The sequence below is a fragment of the Nannobrachium achirus genome, assembly GCF_963921795.1.
Source record: "Nannobrachium achirus genome assembly, chromosome: 3".
NCBI lineage: Eukaryota > Metazoa > Chordata > Actinopteri > Myctophiformes > Myctophidae > Nannobrachium > Nannobrachium achirus.
The window spans coordinates 42,577,844-42,595,808 of NC_137812.1; the positions used below are offsets into that span (position 1 = coordinate 42,577,844).

General features: G+C 43.1%; 1 protein-coding gene across 1 annotated transcript in view; it reads right to left on the bottom strand.

Annotated features, from left to right (window-relative positions):
• Nucleotides 1-4,808: 4,808 nt before the first annotated feature.
• fam184b (family with sequence similarity 184 member B) overlaps nucleotides 4,809-17,965 on the bottom strand; it is a gene marked incomplete at both ends in the record, with an annotated part of 27,078 nt that continues 13,921 nt past the window's right edge. The window contains 12 exons of the mRNA XM_080722611.1: nucleotides 4,809-4,887; nucleotides 4,981-5,393; nucleotides 6,552-6,713; nucleotides 7,146-7,260; nucleotides 8,529-8,882; nucleotides 9,056-9,171; nucleotides 12,590-12,720; nucleotides 13,294-13,441; nucleotides 13,974-14,093; nucleotides 15,001-15,151; nucleotides 15,619-15,917; nucleotides 16,938-17,045. Coding sequence (XP_080578737.1) covers nucleotides 4,809-4,887; nucleotides 4,981-5,393; nucleotides 6,552-6,713; nucleotides 7,146-7,260; nucleotides 8,529-8,882; nucleotides 9,056-9,171; nucleotides 12,590-12,720; nucleotides 13,294-13,441; nucleotides 13,974-14,093; nucleotides 15,001-15,151; nucleotides 15,619-15,917; nucleotides 16,938-17,045 — 2,196 coding nt within the window. The remainder of the gene's footprint in view (nucleotides 4,888-4,980; nucleotides 5,394-6,551; nucleotides 6,714-7,145; nucleotides 7,261-8,528; nucleotides 8,883-9,055; nucleotides 9,172-12,589; nucleotides 12,721-13,293; nucleotides 13,442-13,973; nucleotides 14,094-15,000; nucleotides 15,152-15,618; nucleotides 15,918-16,937; nucleotides 17,046-17,965) is intronic.

The following is a 17,965-nucleotide window of genomic DNA, read 5'->3' on the forward strand; positions in this document are numbered from 1 at the left end:
TTATTTACTGTTTCAAAGAAACTAGCATACCAGGTAATCATTAAATCTAGCGTCAGTCTGGACAACCTTCCATCCAAATGACTTAGAACACGATATATCTGTGTAGATGCAGCATATTGTGCTGCAGGGGCTTTTGGAGGCCGTAGGTAGGGCATTCTATGTTGCTGTGCATGCGTTACATCCTCCAGGTTTCAATGAACAATTGTTGCATCAATAAGAAATGTAATGAATAGTAACCTCACATTTAGTCCACACTGAAACGCAGTAGCAGTTGTTGTACACTATTGATAGGAAGACAAAAGATTGGTTTCAGTTCCTACTTGAAACTGAATTCTAATACCCAACTCATTGCTGTCTGGTGAAAAGAAGTGGCTGGCGACCTTGTGTATCAGAGGAGACTCCCAGTTGTCTGACTCTGCACCCTCCCATAGACCAACCAGTAGGGGTCAGCAGTGACGGGGACTATTTGGTTGACTTGGAATAATGACTAAATGGGGAGGAAGCAAATCAAGATCTTGTTGGCTTCCAGTGTAAAGTGTGCTATGTTGGCCATTTGATGACTGATGGATTCTTGCTGTATATCAGTTGTAACTGGCAGCCCCTCCACTTGGAACTCTTGAGGATGTTATTTACTGTTAACTTAATACCAATCTTGCAATATAATCTAATCTGCTTGACTGTCTGTCCAGATGGTTTGACTGTGTCCTGTGACATTTCTGAGGACGAGGGGCTGTTCATGGGCCAGGGGGATTATCAGTTTGAGGTCTACAGACTGATGAGAGAGGAGAACAGGTCAGTAAGTCTGTTTCTGCAAGTATCGTTTCTGCTTAACTGGATATTATCATAGCGCTAGTAGCTTTATTCTGTCGCTTCTGTGGTGCCCCAGAGTTGGCCAATGACCGATTTATGGGTCAGATTTTGGACAGTCCTTGACCACTTACCATGTTTTGACCAATAAAGACTATGGAATGAGAGAAAATGAATGTTCTCTAAAGAAATTTGGATATATATTCTTTTTTACTTGGATAAAAATTGAACTTTTAATATATGAAAACCAGTCAATGTAAAAGCTACCTGTAACATATTTGATTTTAAAACAAAATGGCTCAAATATAAGCTCACATCACATCGCAGTGGCTTGTGAGCTTGTAGATCTGCTTTAGAAACTACAACAAAAAAGTAAATCGGGTCACTTGGCTGCATAATTGCAGATACGAGTCAAAAATAATGGTCAATATTATCCGTCAGGCTCTAAAGTACATAAACCACATTCATACATAAAGTGTGCGTGCATACGTGTGTGTTTGTCTGTGTGTAAACATCAAGCAGAAAATAACGTGTCTGTGTGTCTCTTCACTCCAGTAACAAGTGGGGGGACTACCAGCCCCACTCCAACATTCTGTGGCTGCACTACGTATGTGACAAGCTTCTCTCCATGAAGTACCGGGGGGCTGGAGGGAGGGGCTCAAAGGCCACCAGGGAGGAGCTCCAGCAAATCCATCAGAACCTGCTGCAGTACCGCTCTGCGACTGAAGCCCTGCAGAGCGGCATGTTTCTCCATTAGAAAAGGATTTTAGCATAGTTATACAGTAGTTTAACAACTGTATAACAACTGCAATCTGTTGCATTTTTTTCTTTTTGTGATACATTTTTGTATATTTGAATAATTGTTTAAGTTGGGCATTTCCACTTAAATATTATGCATGACCTTTTTTTTTCCTTTTTTATATAAAACATGCATGTTAACAAGCCTTGTCTGTCTTTTTGAAAAGTGTTTTAAGAAAGACACTTTATTTGAGAAATGACAGTAAATATAATTAGGAAAGAATATATATATACACAAGTTAACACAACATGATTTGGGTAACATTCTTAAGCCTAATAATTTAAGGTCTAAACCGGGAATTCTCTGTATATTTTATTAGCATTACAGACATTGTCAGGTGTGTACAGGAGCTTTTCCAAGCCAAGCACATCCAACGACTGTTGAGCGTGCCTATGGTGCACTCATGACTGAATTGAGTATGGCACAGTTAATATGGTTGCAATGGACTCTTCACAGATGTGTCATAACAGGCTAAACACAGCTGTAGCTTATTTAAATGTGGGTATGTTAGCTTTAGGTGTACCCTTTAGCAAGCATGACAGTTGTCAGTGCTCCTTCTTTGGCGTACGGTGGTACCTAACCAATATTTTAATTTGCTGCTGTCTTATCCTGCTATGACATGTTTATGTATGACATGTTTCAGCCAGAGCCTTCATCAGATGCACTGATAAAGGCCCTGGACGAAACCCATTTGCAGCCTGATGTAGCAAATTAAGAAATTGTGCATCTGAGCTGAAGTCTTGGAATTTTTGTGCCACTATTTCCACTTCTGGTGGTGTTTTTGTACTTGGTACAACTACAAGCCATGTCAGCATAATGCCTTCCCACATACTGTAGTTCCAACACACATACATTTTGATCAAATGTACATTTTTGAACAAATGCAACGAAAAAAGAACATTGCCATGTTTGTGGGAATGTTCGTAAGTACACTTGAAGATCAAATATGAATGTAAGTTTTGTGAATGAGGCCCAATGCTTGTGACATCAATCTTGCAGCATGGCAATACTTGGCTATGGATCGCCTTCAATGGCTGATGAGGGAAGGTATGGAAACGATTAAGAATACGAAACACTGGCATAAGCAAAGTTGTCACACTCAGCCCTCCAACCTCCATTCAGCAGCAGCACTTATAGCAATAGTCTTGAATGGCACCATTCAAGACATGGCCTTCACAGCCATAATGGGGGCTGCCACAAATACAAATGCCTTAAAGGAGCACTTCAGTCATATTGAACTTCGTCTTAAAATTCCAGCCGCATTGGGCTCCTCTTCCTACTTATCTTGATCCCAAATGACTGGCCATGGGGTCTTTTTGCAGAGTGGAGCCTATAAGCATATTGCTACTTAAAGGAGTAGTTCACCACTTTTCAGCCTGTCTTCATATAATAGGTCCTCACTAATGTTCATGATAAAATATCACATTTTTTTCTACTCAGTCCAAGTCTCCTAGGAGAGCTGTGGGAAGTTCAGAATCCATCGTCTTGTGACATCATTTTCCAAAAAAAGAAATTAATCAATATTTTTGAAAAAAATATTTAGATTTTTATTATCGCGAGAACAATGGCTTCCACTTTAAAATTGCAACTTTTCAGGAATAGAAAGCCTGCCGTTTCTATAAGCTGGATTGGCAATCGATGATGTCACAAGACGATGGGTTTCTGACCTGCCCACAGCCCGCCTCTGAAAAAAGCTATGGGGCTGTTAAGTATGACATAATTTTGTAGGCAGAGGAGAATTTCTGCCCCAGTTTCCGTGAATCTTTTTACTATTTACAATTTTTTCTTCTCTTTGTTGTTGAAAGGAAAGTGTTATAATTATACTTTAGTCTTTATTTTTGTCTCGGATCTGTTGAAATAGCGAGGGACAGAAAATGCTCTGGAGGCAGAGTTCTCCTCTGCCTACAACATTTTTGAGTGAGGACCAATTATATGAACATAGGTTGAAAAGTGGTGGAGTGCCCCTTTAAGCAATTTTTGCAATCAAGTGTTTTTTATTAAAATTAACATAAGCCTCTGATATCTGTGCTGGATGTCCCATGATCTCTTTTGCTAAGATGGTACAATTTCCGTATTCATTGTCTCATTGGTGGGCTGTGTACAGTTTGGAACCTGCCTACCAAGCTAATAGAAGCCTTTCTCTTCATTGAAAGTTAGCATGCTGAAATAGAAGCCATTATTCTTGCATTAACAATTTTCTAATGTCACTGTTAGGCAGGTTTCTCTCACTATCTCTGTCCACAGCCCTCCTCTGAGAGACAGTTGACAGGAAAATGCTACCATCTTATAGTGAGCATTAGTGAGGGTTGATTATATGAAGATATAGTTTGAAAGATTGTGAAGCAGACACTATTATTGACTCTTGGTCAGTGGGATGTGGTCAAAATGTGACCTCGAATTCTTAATATCTTAATTCTAAATACATTGTTAATTTGTGAGGTTTGCTTGCTTGATCTTATAAGAATATAGGTGTGACAATCTGCAGCTCAAGGGTTATCTCAAACTCTTAATTCCAGCTGAAATATTCCTGTTATCTGTTGAGTGCGATCTTTTGAACACAATTTAGTGGGTGAGTCCTGCGCCAATTTCTTCTTGCTTTGCAGTCACAGCATCCTGAGAAAGCACTTTAAATAAGAAATAATAAAATAAAAGCAAAATACTTTATTAAATTTCATCATCATTATTATACATGTTTGCTTTGAAACAAGCTTAAATTTGGTATGGTCATTTTTATGTATGCATAATGCATGTGTATAAATAGTAGAGGAGGCTCTTGAATGAATGCCTCTATGAGAGTATATGAGACATATACTGTATACGATGCTTGTTTAAGAAATGTAAAGGTTTGCATTGAGTCAGGCGATGTGGTTACATCAATGGTTACATTAAAAGAAAAAGGAAGGCAGCTTTAAAAAGTTAAAGAGGCATTCCAAACTATACAAAGACCCTGGGTATGTTTGGGAAGAGGTCAGGCATGTGTTTGAGAAGCACTTTTTGGTTGAGCTTTGAGGCAATGTTTGAGCGATGGCCTTGCTGGTGATATGCCTGTATGTATTGGTGTAGTTGTGCCTGTATTTATGTATGTATGTATATATGTACAGCAGTAGTATGTGTATGTAGTACTGTAGTACAAGACAAAACTGGTGTGAAGAAGAGGCAATGGGCTGTATATGAAGCAGTGTGTGTGTGTGTGTGTGTGTTTTCAGAAGGAGAAGTATTTGGTGAACCACTCCTGCTTTAGCCCTTCCGTCACAGTCCCCCTTTGTTCAAAATAAGGGCCCCTGGAAAAACAAAGAAGAACTTATTAGACAAACGTATGTTTTGTTTAGCTTGTTTGCAAAATGACAGCCTTGCATCATAAATGCCATCATCACCTGATTGGCTGCCCCTGCAGGTGTGACCGCGGCTCCTGGCTAGCGGGACTGACGTAGCGGATGCCCGCCTGCGGGGAGGGGCAGACGGGGAGAGGCGCGGTGGGAGCCGGGGTGGGAGGCGTGCAGGAGGTCCGAGAGCGGGCGGCGCGCTGGAGCAACGGGGAGGAGGACTGCTGCTGGCCCAGGGAGAGGGAGGTGTGCTTGTGGGGCAGCGAGGAGGTGGAGTAGTGGGTGGAGACCTGGGGGTGAGAGGTGGAGGCGTGGGGGAGCGTGGAGGAGGAGCGCTGCTGAAAAGACGGGGAGGAGGAGGGAGACGACGAGGAAGATGAGGTGGGGGGAAGGAGGAGGCTTCTGTCGTAAGAGCTGGAGATGCTGGTGCTGCCGCGGGTCGGAGACTCCTCCAGCCGCTTCCTCTGTCAACACAACAACCACACGATGGCGGTCAAACAGAGGCGTGATTTCAGAAACAAATAGCCGGTGGCAAGTTACCATGGCCCCATTTCGAAAATAGCGAAAATAGTGGATGGCGACACGTTAAGAGCATGTAGATCAACTACTTTCGCTATTTGTTTGGGGCAAAAAGAAAATGTTTGAAAATGTTGGCCTATAATGACATTCCCAAAACTAGAATGCCACATTGAAAGTGGTTAATAGATTAATGGTTGCATAAAACACGTATAACACCTGTCACATTGTGATGATATCAAAAGCTCTGCAAAAACAATTCAGAGTTAGCCTATGCATAAAATAACTGAATTTGAGGTTAAATGTGAACACTAGGGGTGGCCATTGCCATCCCCTGATGACGCCCATGCAGACAGACATACCAAATATATATTGCCATTACTCTACACAGACTGACATGAATTTACAGCATGGTACTAACATGATGGTCAAAAGCATTTTATTTCCAGCACAATTCTCAGCTATGTTGATTCCACAAAATTGCAGATCCTAATTACAATGAACCATGATAAACATGTCATATATTAGATTGATAACATTGTCAACAATGGCTGATGTGTTTTGGAAGTTAACTATTTCAAACAAAGTAGCATGTTATTTTGGAGAATGAAAATGCAAAGATAATTCTTCTGAGGATAATTCAACTCATGGAGACTCTAGTCTAGTGACATCATTGAACTCACACACCTGGTGGCCTGAATGCAACCCGCTACACCAAGGGTCTTCAAGAGGGGGTCTGGGACCCCTATGGGGTCCTTAGAGTTACTACAGGGGGTCCTTCAAATCCTTTTTATATTAACAACTTGAAACCTAGTGCCATATTGGAAGCACTTCGAGGCGTTGTGAGCTTGTAGATCTTCTATTTTTGGCAAAGAGCTTTGATGTATTGGGGGAAAAAGCAGGCTAAGTATAGAGTGAAAGGTCAAGTTTATTACGTGTTGACGGTTCAAGTGGTTAAATATCTGAAAACACGAATTGACATGAAACTATATGAATCTATGAACAGGTTGAGGGGGTCCCTGCTTCATCTCTCTCTCAACTAAGCGGTCCTTGGCCTGAAAAGCGTTGAAGACCCCTGCGCTACACAAAACAAAACCACAACTCACCCTCATGGTTGGCGTGGAGACGCTCCCAGGGCGGGATTTGTTGTCACGGAGTCTGAGGGTGCCGTTGTCCCCGGGGACAGAGCCAGGGGGGACAGAGCCAGGGGGGACAGAGCCAGGGGGGACAGAGCCAGGGGGGTGGACCTGCAGCTGATGTCTCTCATCCTGCGGGGAACGGAGGATGCAAGGATGGATATTCATTCACTGATTTGACTGACCGACTGAGTTACCTTTAGGTAAATGAGCAACTAGGATCTTACGGTGTATTTGTTATACTTTGTCTTTTATTTATTATGTCTACAATTGTATTCTTTTAATAGTTTTCCTTCACTGTAAAGCACTGCGTAACAATTGGGTGCTATGCAATTTAAACATAGTTTATGATTTATATTATTAATTGCAGAGGATGCGCTAGTACTCATGCTGCATGAAACCAGAAGTAGGTCTTCTAGGTCATAATGGTCGAAAGATGACATTACACAAGGTCCCCCCCTTTTTGGTCTAACATGGTGTGTGTGTGCGTCTGTGTGCGACTGTGCGCGCGTGTTTGTGTGTGTGTGTTTGTTTGTGAGTGTGTGTGTGTGTGTGTGTTCTCACCACAAGTCGTTTGATAAGCTGGTCTCTCTCTGTTAGTCTGTCCTGGAGTCTCCCCAGCTGCAGGTCATCATGTCGAGGCTCTCTCCTCCTGCACTTATCCTCCCTCTCCTGGAGTCTGGAACACACACACACACACACATACACAGATGTCACACACTATTTTTCTTTTTCATCCATATACCTAGCCACATTTTCCATATGTCAGTGTTGGAGTGTCAGAGTAGATTACAACCTGTTGACATTATTGTGACCAAAGAAATTATGATTTACGATATCATCACGATAATCAAAATATCCCCAACATCCATTATTCGGGGGAACATTTGCCAAAAAATAGCCGATCTACAAGCTACAAACGTGTAGATTGGCTGTTTTCTGGCAACGAGATTTGGTAGAGAGTGAAAAAAGACTATTAAGTGCGTTATTTCAAGGTCCATTTTACAAATGGTCCCGGATATGCAACTCGGCAAATAAAAGGTGAATTGATCCCAGTGCACGATAAACTTAAATCTGCACAATATGTGAGTGTTTATCACGATAAACGATAATAACGATTATGGTCCCATCCCTGGTGATACTGTGTATCCTCTGTCCTACTCACTCAGTCTCCATATTATCTAACTACTAGTAAGACGCCTCAGGGCGACATGCGACCTCGCCATTAATTCTCGGCCATCTGGCCAGTGATGTATATCGGACCAGTTACCCATATATGGAGATCCATGTACTGTATATATGTACATCCCTTTCATGCCCATATATGGAGATCCCTGTCTGAACCAGCCGTACAGATATGGGCTGTCTTCCTCCTCCATATGGGCATTCCCATATGAAGTCCTGTTAGATATGGGCGTAATATTGATGACATCAGGGATCTCCATATATAGGCATAAAAGGGATTCTGTTAGAGTGGTTCCCATGACATCACAACATACAATATATTTTATGCCCATACATGGAGATCCCTATCTGAACCAGACACACAGATATGGGCCATGTCTTGGCCATCTGGCCAGTGATATACTGTATATCGCCATGGTAACATGGTAACAAAGCCCAACTGACATCACTGACTGACATCACTACAGTGCCCAAATTTGGAGATGACATCGCAGACTGGCCTGGACATGGAACACCATATATGGGCATAAAAGAGTGCCAGTCAGCCAGACGGATACAACGGGTATTGCACGACTGGACATCGATGTTGACTATTCTGCCCAACGGGCACCGATCTGGGTTCTCCAACATCACTTCTGAGACTCCTACATTCAGTCCCTCATCGCACACCCCCGGGCACGGGACTAGTTATTATTGTATTATTATTACAGCGAGCGTTGAGATGACAGGTCATGTGGTGTACTGTGTATTTGTCCAACTCACTCAGTCTCCAGGGCCACTATGCGCGCCTGCAGGTTCTTCTGGGCACTGCTGTACTCAGAGACCAAGCTCTGCATCTCTCTCTTGTGCTCTCTCCTGATGTCCTCCACCTCCTCTCTTCTCCTCTCCTCCTCCTCCTCTCTTCTCCGCTCCTCCTCCTCTTCTCTGGTCTCCTCCTCCTTCCTCTCCTCCCAGTGTTTCTGGGACTCCTCCAGTTTCTCCATCTCCACCCGCAGCTTCTCCACCTCCTCTTTCAGATGCTGCGCCTCCTCCTCCAGCTTCTCGGCGTCTCTCTTCTGCAGCGCCTCCGCCCGCTCCTCCTCTTTCTCCTGGGCCTCCGACTCCTCCTGGCTCAGCCTGGAGGAGAGGAGAGGAGAGGAGAGGAGAGGAGAGGAAAGGAAAGGAAAGGAAAGGAAAGGAGTAGCCTAGCCAATATAAAGCGATAAAATACTGTATTTTAGCAATAGCATTTCCTTTCCTAAATCTCATATCCTTATGTCCTCCCTCCTCTCCTCTCCTTTCCTCTCTACCTTTGTTTGAGTTGTTCTTTCAGTGAAGTGTTTTCTCTCTGAAGCTCCAGCACCGCACAGCGACTCTCATCAAGCTGCCGCTCAAACACCTGCCACTGGTTCTGCTGCTTCAGGTCCTGTGAGCACACGCAAGTACACACACACACACACACACACACACACACACACACACACACACACACACACACACACACACACACACACACACACACACAGACACAGACACAAAGAAGCACGTATCAAATGATATATGCACATACATACTATTTACCTAAGATGCGATGTTGTTTTGTCTTTTGTTTTTGTTGTTTGTGGGGGCACGTAGAACAGTTTGGATACATATCTACCTTCCCTTCGTTATCTCTGTGAAAATATGACTGTTGTACAGCCACAGAGCTCCTGATGGGGTCCTGCTCCTACCTGGCTTGACTCATTGGATTGTGTGGATAAATGGTGACAGACAGGAGTTCTCACTGATAATGAAAGGAGCTGAGACTATGGATATGGTTATAATCAGTGTTAGGAGAGATGACCAGAGACACTCTGTTGTTGGGAGGTTTCCTTCTATAAATGCATAAGGGCGGCAGTCAAGTTATGAATTAATTAACAGAGGACAATATCCCCTCTCCACAATCTGCAATAAATTCTGGACAACAGGTCAGTAGTCTCTCCACCTCAGAGTTCAGATATGATCTGATTTGTCATGGGAAATCCCACCCTACGCTTTGACACACACACACACACACACACAGCCAACGATCCATTCCCTTAAAAGAAAACGAATATATACCTGACTTTTATTCCTCCAGTTCTTGAGTATACCAGCCCAGTTTTGGGCGGATTGAGAAAAGGCCTCTCCAAGGAGCTGGAGAGGTTATCATTGGTTTTCCCCTCTTCTTCTCTTCCATCACTGAGGAGGGCATGGTTAGGCCACGCTGCACACCCTCACTAACGTACTACATGATGGTTCCTCCCCTGGCCCTGGCCTGCATGCTGTCCTGTCTGCAGCCTCACCAACATTCATGTGGGGCAGAACCTTGTATCTCCATATTTCATATTGTCATAAATAGATTCACTATGTTCTAAGTCAGTGGTTCCCAGATCTTTTAGCCTGTGACCCAAAAGAGAAATTAGACGTTTGCCCAGGACCCAAACTAATGAAAACAGCAGATCTACAAGCACACAATGCGTCGCTTCGGGCTGCATTGTGAGCTCGTAGATCGGCTATTTTCACTACTTCTTAATTTTTTTCCCCCTAATTGATAGAATGTCTTTGATTTGTCTTTGATTTCTTCATGAAAGAATAGATTTTTTAATTCATGAAAATGTTTGTTCTTTTGGGATTGTTTTTATATATCTCTGCTGTCGGGCCGAAGGAAAATGAGGTCAAGTGGAGTTAGGAGGTTTTGACCGAAGGGCTTTTTACTACTTTCCATTGGTTCAATATTATTTTAACCAACACACAGACGTAAAGGGTGTTCAATAGCACATATTTATGAAAAAAAGAGAGGGCCAATCGGGTGGAGTTTCTGGCTTGGCAGAAAATGTCGAGTTAGGGGTTTTGTCCCAAGCATTTTTTACTACTTTCCATTGGTTCAATATTATTTTAACCAACACTCAGATGTAAAGGGTGTTCAATAGCCCTGATTTATGCCAAACCTCAAAAATGGAGTTAAGAGGTTTTGGCCAGACAGTGACGATATATATATATATACGTATAATGGAAACAAAAAATAAAGGGACCCATAAAAATATGTCCGCGACCCACAAATGGGTCCCGACCCACTGTTTGGGAAACAGTGTTCCAAGTGGTATGATAGGGAGGTCGTAGCTTAGTGGGTGGAGAGAGAAGCAGGCTGGTAATCATAAGGTTAACCTTCCAGCCCTGTTCTTTGTGTTGAGCTGTCCTTGAGCAATACAAGCCCTAACTGCTCCCTCCATGTACTCATAATCAGCTGGGCAGACATCAGCTGGGTGAAGCTGAAACTGAATTTCCCCAGTGAGACTACAAATCCAATTAAAAAATCAAACCTTGGTTCGAAGTGAAGCGGTAGACAGATAAAACCTCTATTCTGAATGTATTTTTCATCTGTTTTGATAATCTGCAATAGATACTGCATGTACAAGACAGATAAACCCTGAAGGCCAAATTATCATGTGAAGCTTGACCAATCCTCAAAGTATCCATTCATCTAACCGGGAGGGACACCACACATTTTGCTTTTTGAAAAAGCCTATTCATTCTGGACTGATATTTTACACGTACGGGACAGGAAAAACCTGTTCATTCTGGCCTGGAGTGACCATATATGGACATAAGGTAACATACTTTGTGTTTTTGAAAAACCCTGTTCATTCTGGACTGAGATCACCATATATGGTAATTAAACGGACATTCTGTGGGACAGGAAAAACCTGTTCATTCTGGCCTGGAGTGACCATATATGGACATAAGGTAACATACTTTGTGTTTTTGAAAAACCCTGTTCATTCTGGACTGACATCACCATATATGGTAATTAAACGGACATTCTGTTTTTGAAAAAGCCTGTTCATTCTGGACTGAAATGACCATATATGGGCGTGATACACACAAAGCCATTCATTGGAAGCGGTTTTCACCGTTTCAAAAATTGAGTGACTTTTGAAAAATGTAAAAAGGAAAACCTTTGAACATTTAATCCAACTAGACCAGGTCAACCTGGTTGTGCCAGACCCCCTGTCTGTCATCATCATTTATGACATCATGCCTTTTGTAGGCATGTCATCATCATGTCATCATCATATATACCCTTTATATAGAAAAGGGACAGACCGACATTTGCTTATGTAGGCCTACCCATTTCATGGGTCTGGCAATAATGCATAGACAGTAGGTTGAAAGTGGTAAAGTCTGTGAGTTTTAAGAATATTTAACCAATGAAAAATATTAAGAAGAACTTGTGACTAAATAATAACTCCATTAGTTACATTGGAACATAGCTTACTTTTTTCCATTTCCTGAAAAGTGTGGGTTTTGGACATACAAGGTTTCTGCCCGACATGGATGAGAGTCATAACAGATCATCCCCCCCTCGTGGTTTCCTCTCTTGCCTGCAGCCTCAACTCTCAGTGACCCACTTCACGGGCATTGGGATCACGTAGTGCCTTATTTATTATCCTTGTGCTTGTTTTATCAATGATGTATTTTAGGGTACATGTTTTAAACTGATGCTTCTGCTTATGATGTTGGTCCGTGTAAGATACACTGAAGAAGGCTGATAGCCGAAATGTTTGTTTCTCATCCATGTAATAATAAAAAAAGAAAAAGCAACTCTTGCCACTTTGTGCGATCCATCCTCCAATGAATCCGTGTAAGGTTTGACACATTTTAGGATGCACTGTTTGTTAAATACTGCACACCCTGCCTTGTCAAATTTTGATCAATGGAACCTGAAACCTTATCGTACATTATGCGCGTGTGTGTATGTGCGCGTGTGTGTGTGTGTACGTGTGTGTGTACGTGTGTGTGCATGTGTGTGTGTGTGTGTGTACTTGTTGCAGGGCCATCATCTGTGTGTGTGTCTGAAGCTCAGCCTGCAGGTCCTCTATTTGCTGCATGTGTCTCTGGGTCATCTGCCTGCTCCACTCTGTATGCTGCTGGGTCAACTCTGCTCGCTGCTTATCTGAGAACATGCAACACACACACGTACGCACGCACACACGCACGCACGCACGCACACACACACACACACACACACACACACACACACACTCACACACACACACAATCATATATCATCGGGCAGAAATCTCTTATCTCAATATTTCACCTTTTTACGTTTGCTCTTTTCCCCATAAATGAATGCCCTGCTTCATTATAATACAGTGTCAAACAAGAGTAGCGAAAATAGCTGATGTACTGGCGTGTTTTGAGCTTGTAGAGCTGCTATTTGAGCTATTTTAGAATTTGTATCCTGCATGAAGAAGGTCATCAGTGACGACCAAAACGCTGCGTCTCCTTAAATAAATGTGCTCTTGTACCGTGCGGTTCGGCAGTGTGCGGGCGTGTTCTTTTATTATTGATATTTCTATGCTGAAAAGTAACAGGTCTCTGCCCGACGGCAACGATATACTCTGAAATCTAAAACTCCAGAGTGAGTGGGCGCACAGGGGCGCGTGCGTGTGCATGCATCTGTGAGAGTGAGTGATGTACTAACAAGCAGAGGAAGAGAGGAGATTGTGTATGTAGGCGTTACCCAGCTGCAGATGGTGTAATGTCTGTAGTCGGTTCCTCTCAGACAGCACATCCTCCTTAGCCTGTCTCTCCAGCGCCTGCAGTGCCATGGCATGGTTGTGTCTTTCCTCAGGTCTCTCTAACGGCTGCAGTGCCGGGGTTTGGGGCTCCTTCAACACATAAACACATATTGTGCTTTGTACAAGAGGTTCCACAAACATCCATTTACAACTACGTGGATGTGCGCGCACACACACACACACACACACACACACACACACACACACACACACACACACACACACACACACACACACACACACACACACACACACACACAATATTGCCTTTCCACTCGCCGTGAGCTCTGCATGCTCCCGGTATCATCAAAGCAGCTAAATTATTAATCACAGAGAAAACGCTTGACATATGTGATTTTGTGTGTGTGCGTGTGTGTGTGTGTGTGTGTGTTTGTGTGTGTGTGTGTGTGTGTGCATGTGTGAGAGCGAGGGAGGGAGAGAGAGAGAGAGAGAGAGAGAGAGAGAGAGAGAGGGGGAGAGAGAGAGAGAGAGAGGGAGAGAGAGAGAGAAAGGGAGGGAATGAGATGAGGGGGTACGTGTGTGTGTGTGTGTGTGTGTGTGTGTGTGTGTGTGTGTGTGTGTGTGTGTGTGTGTGTGTGCGCGCGCGCGCGCACATGTGTACCTGCAGCTGTTCCCTCAGCTTCTTGTTAATCTCCATGGTCTCCTGGACCTCCTTCCTCAACCTGTCAATCTCAGGGTTGCCATGGCAATCATCCCCCAAGCCCGCCCTCTTCTTCTCCATCTGCAATGCCATTTCATGACAAAACTGATAAAAAAAACTTAAGTATGTAAGGCAAGGCAAGGCAAGTTTATTTGTATAAACTGACACAAAGGCAATTCAAAGTGTTTACACAAGGCATAAAAAGGCACTCAGAGTTGGCACAAGCCTCGGATCCACTGGAAGTGTGTTCCAACTATGTGTGGCTTAATAACTAGTAAATGCTGCTTCAGCATGTTTTGTTTGTACTCCGGGAACAGTTAGTATATGGGGTCCCGGGTGACCGGAGACTTCTAAGAGGTTCACAATGTAAAAGCAAATCAGTTATTTTGGCCATATTTTCACTCAAGCCCATTGAATGGTTTAAATAGTTAATAGTAATAGTTTAAAATTCTATTTTATGCTAATTCTATGACTATGAAGCCAGTAGAGAGATCTGAGAATTTGTGTACGTTCAGTTTTCTTAGTTCCAGTTACTAGAACTACAGTACATCCTGAATTATATATGCAGTATATATATATGTTACAGTTAGATTGGGTAACTCAGTTAGATCGTGGTAAGAGCGCTCGTTTTGTCGTTCACCACACACCCCTACCACCACCACCTATCATTCCTGCCGACGCTGTTGTCGTTGTCATTGTTGTGGATCAAAGCGACCGCAATTGTTCCGCCCCGCGCCGCACGACGAGCGCTCCGTTTCTCGATCTAACCGTTTCTCGATCTAACGGTGACATATACCGGTATATATGGACACATATATACAGTATATATATTTTGACTTTTACCCTGTTATTTATTGAATAGTCACTCTGTATGAGAATGCCTAAATTGTAAATTGTAATTGACTACTAAAGTCTTTCAAGCTTGGCTACATGCTTGTATCCTTAGTTTAAGCTTAGATTATCAATTGAATTTCTGGATGACACTCACCTGCGACTGAGCATCTGCTAGTTGGGCCTGTAGCTCGTCTTGTCTTGTCTGTAGTTCCTGCTCCCGGTCCTGCCAGCGCTGTTCGCCCTCGGCAATTGCAGCGTTCAATTCTATTCTGAATTCTGCTCTGAGACGGTCCTCGCACTCCACCCTGCAAACACACATCCCAACAGTAAGGGCAATGGAATGCCAGATGTATTATTGTTAAAGATTATGCATTGCATACATACGTTTTCTGTCTCTGTACAGTAATGGATCATTTTTATGCTGTTGTTTTGTTCTTAATTGGACAGTACACTATGAATAGGATATAGGCCTACAGTGAAATTACAGGTACATTTTTTAAGTGTGTAGCTACAGAAAACATGAGAGAGACAAGGGGGATGAGAAAGAGGATATATAACATGGGTTGCAAGCCAGATAAGAACCCACACTAGTGTCAGAGCTCCCGTCCATTTCTCTTGATCTTAATCCACATAAACCCACATCATGAACCTTCATTTTTAGACATTCTCCCATGACCTTTTATGTAAGAACTAAGAAGACAAGGTTGAAGGGCAAGAAGAATCAAGAAAGTCAACATAAAGTTTAGTACTGCCTCTTCCCAAATGTGACTACCTGATCCTATCCTCAATACTGCGCTGGCTCTGTTCTAGAAGGCTCCGCTCCGTGTTCAGCCGGCTCTGTTCCAGAACCTTCTCCTCTAGCCTGTGCTTGTCGCCCCTCAGAGAAGTTATCTCCCTCTGCTGTCTCTCCCGCAGTCTCTCTCCATCTTCCTGCATCCGCGCCAGTCGGGTCTGCGTCTGGCGCAGCTGTCCCTCTAAGCGAGTGCAATGTGGTCCACATGGGGAAGGGTTTTCATTGGCTGCCTTGTCTTTGTTTTCTTGTTGTTTGAGAACCGACTCCAGCCTACAGATCTGAGAACACAGAAAAAGCCATTGAGCGATGAAACCTTTGATCTTTCCTGCATTTTCTGCTTTATTTAGGTGAGTATAGAGAGACAGGAAACTAAAGGCAGAGAGCGGGTAAATATCAACACATTCTCACTCCCAAACATCACATTTTGATGCCTGATCAGGTAACTTTCGCATCCGATACTGGCAAAGAAGATGTCCTTTCTCTTATGATGAAATGAAGGTAACAATCAGTATGCAATTTGGACACCTATGAATCGGTAGAAGCAATCGGTAGAAGCAATGTCAATGTTTTTACTTGGTTTTAATGGCAACCGTGCCTTGTTCTCAATCAGGCCTGCATTCTATTTCAGACATTCTATAGAGCAGGGGTCTTCAACAGGGGTTCCGGGACCCCTAGGGGGTCCTTAGAGTTGCTACAGGGGGTCCTCCAAATATTTGTGTGATAGAAGCTTTTTCCTCCTTTTTTATATTAACCACTTGAACCCTAGCATCCATATTCTGAGAACTTAAGCCAAAAATAGTAGATCTACAAGCTCACAACGCCTCGCGCTGTGAGGCATTGTGAGCTTGTAAAACGTTGAAGACCTATTGGACTACCCTGCTTGTTGAAAAATGATGCTAAAGTTATATCAAGTGATGTCAAGGGGTCCTGACCAAGTGTCCATATGTGATAAGTTAACATGAGAGACAAGGGTTACACCCCGCCACTCCGACATGTCTCCTTTCCGACATGTCTCCATTCCGACACTAACCCTATCTCTAACCCTTACCCTAAACTTAACCTCTATGGAAGTGTCGCCACTCCGACAATAAGAAGTCAATTTCGGAGTGGCGACATGTCGGAGAGCGACACCCAGAGACAAGACCGGAGTGGGATTTCAGGAGGAACATGTGGTCAGTTGGCTAACTGGTTGAGCCACCAGGCAAGAATTTACAATTTAAAATGTTGTAAATTCATGAAGATGCAACTGATCCAACATGCACATTTAAATAGAGAGTTGGCAAACTTCAACCTCTCACCTCATTGGTGGCCTCCTGGAGCTGCGTCCTAAGCTCCTCCCTCTCCTTCTCCAAACCCCTCCGCACCTCCTCGTAGCTTCTCCTCTCCTCCTCCAAACGCATGCACACCTGCCAATCATATCCAACATTAATATCGTCGTTGTCGGGTGGAAATCTCGTATGTCCAAAACCGCTTGTCTTGTATTTATCATTTTTTAAATGATTTAAACTAGTGAAAACAGCCGATCTACAAGCACACAACGCCTCGCACCGCGAGGCGATGTGTGCTTGTAGATCAGCTGTTTTCACTACTTTTGTGCGACGGCCTTGTGTGATGAAGCAGTGCTTTACTTTGCAAAATTGGAGATACAAGGTTTCTGCCCGACAACAACGATATGTTATTTACATAAATTGGATTATCTCAACACATAATTTCAGACATAACATACATACATCAACCCACACACACAAACGAAGCTTCGGCTTCAGCCCACACCTTTTCGGTCAACAGTTAACTTACTGCCTGTGTGTATTCTGTATTGTTATCATTGTCTGTATTTTTTTTAATGAACGAAATAAATAAACTAATTAATTAACACTACTAGAAAAAAGCGAGGCATAGAGGCAGCAACTTTTTCTCATAACATTTCAGAAAGGGGGGCACATTTTGTTGAATTAGCTTTCTGTTCCTCAAATGGTATGACATATTTGATCAAGTTTCATGAAAGACATACAGTATTACAGTATATATTTAATCCAGTGGGAGTGGAGGGGTGGGGCAGCATCTTTCCATTGAGTAAGATACTGTAGCCCGTTGAGCCAGAAGAGAAGAAAAGGCTAGAACATCCTGTTTTGTTTTAGGTAACTGTAATTCATCTGAGACAACACCAATGATGGCAGATAATGGATTTGGTTCGATGTGCCACTGAAGCGTTTCTGAAATGCTTCGGAAAGCCAATGGGCCATACTAAATATGCATAAGTCAATAAGGGGAAAAAAAGAGGTGATGGTGAAGAGATAAGCTGAAGACCCATATCTTTGCCAACTTG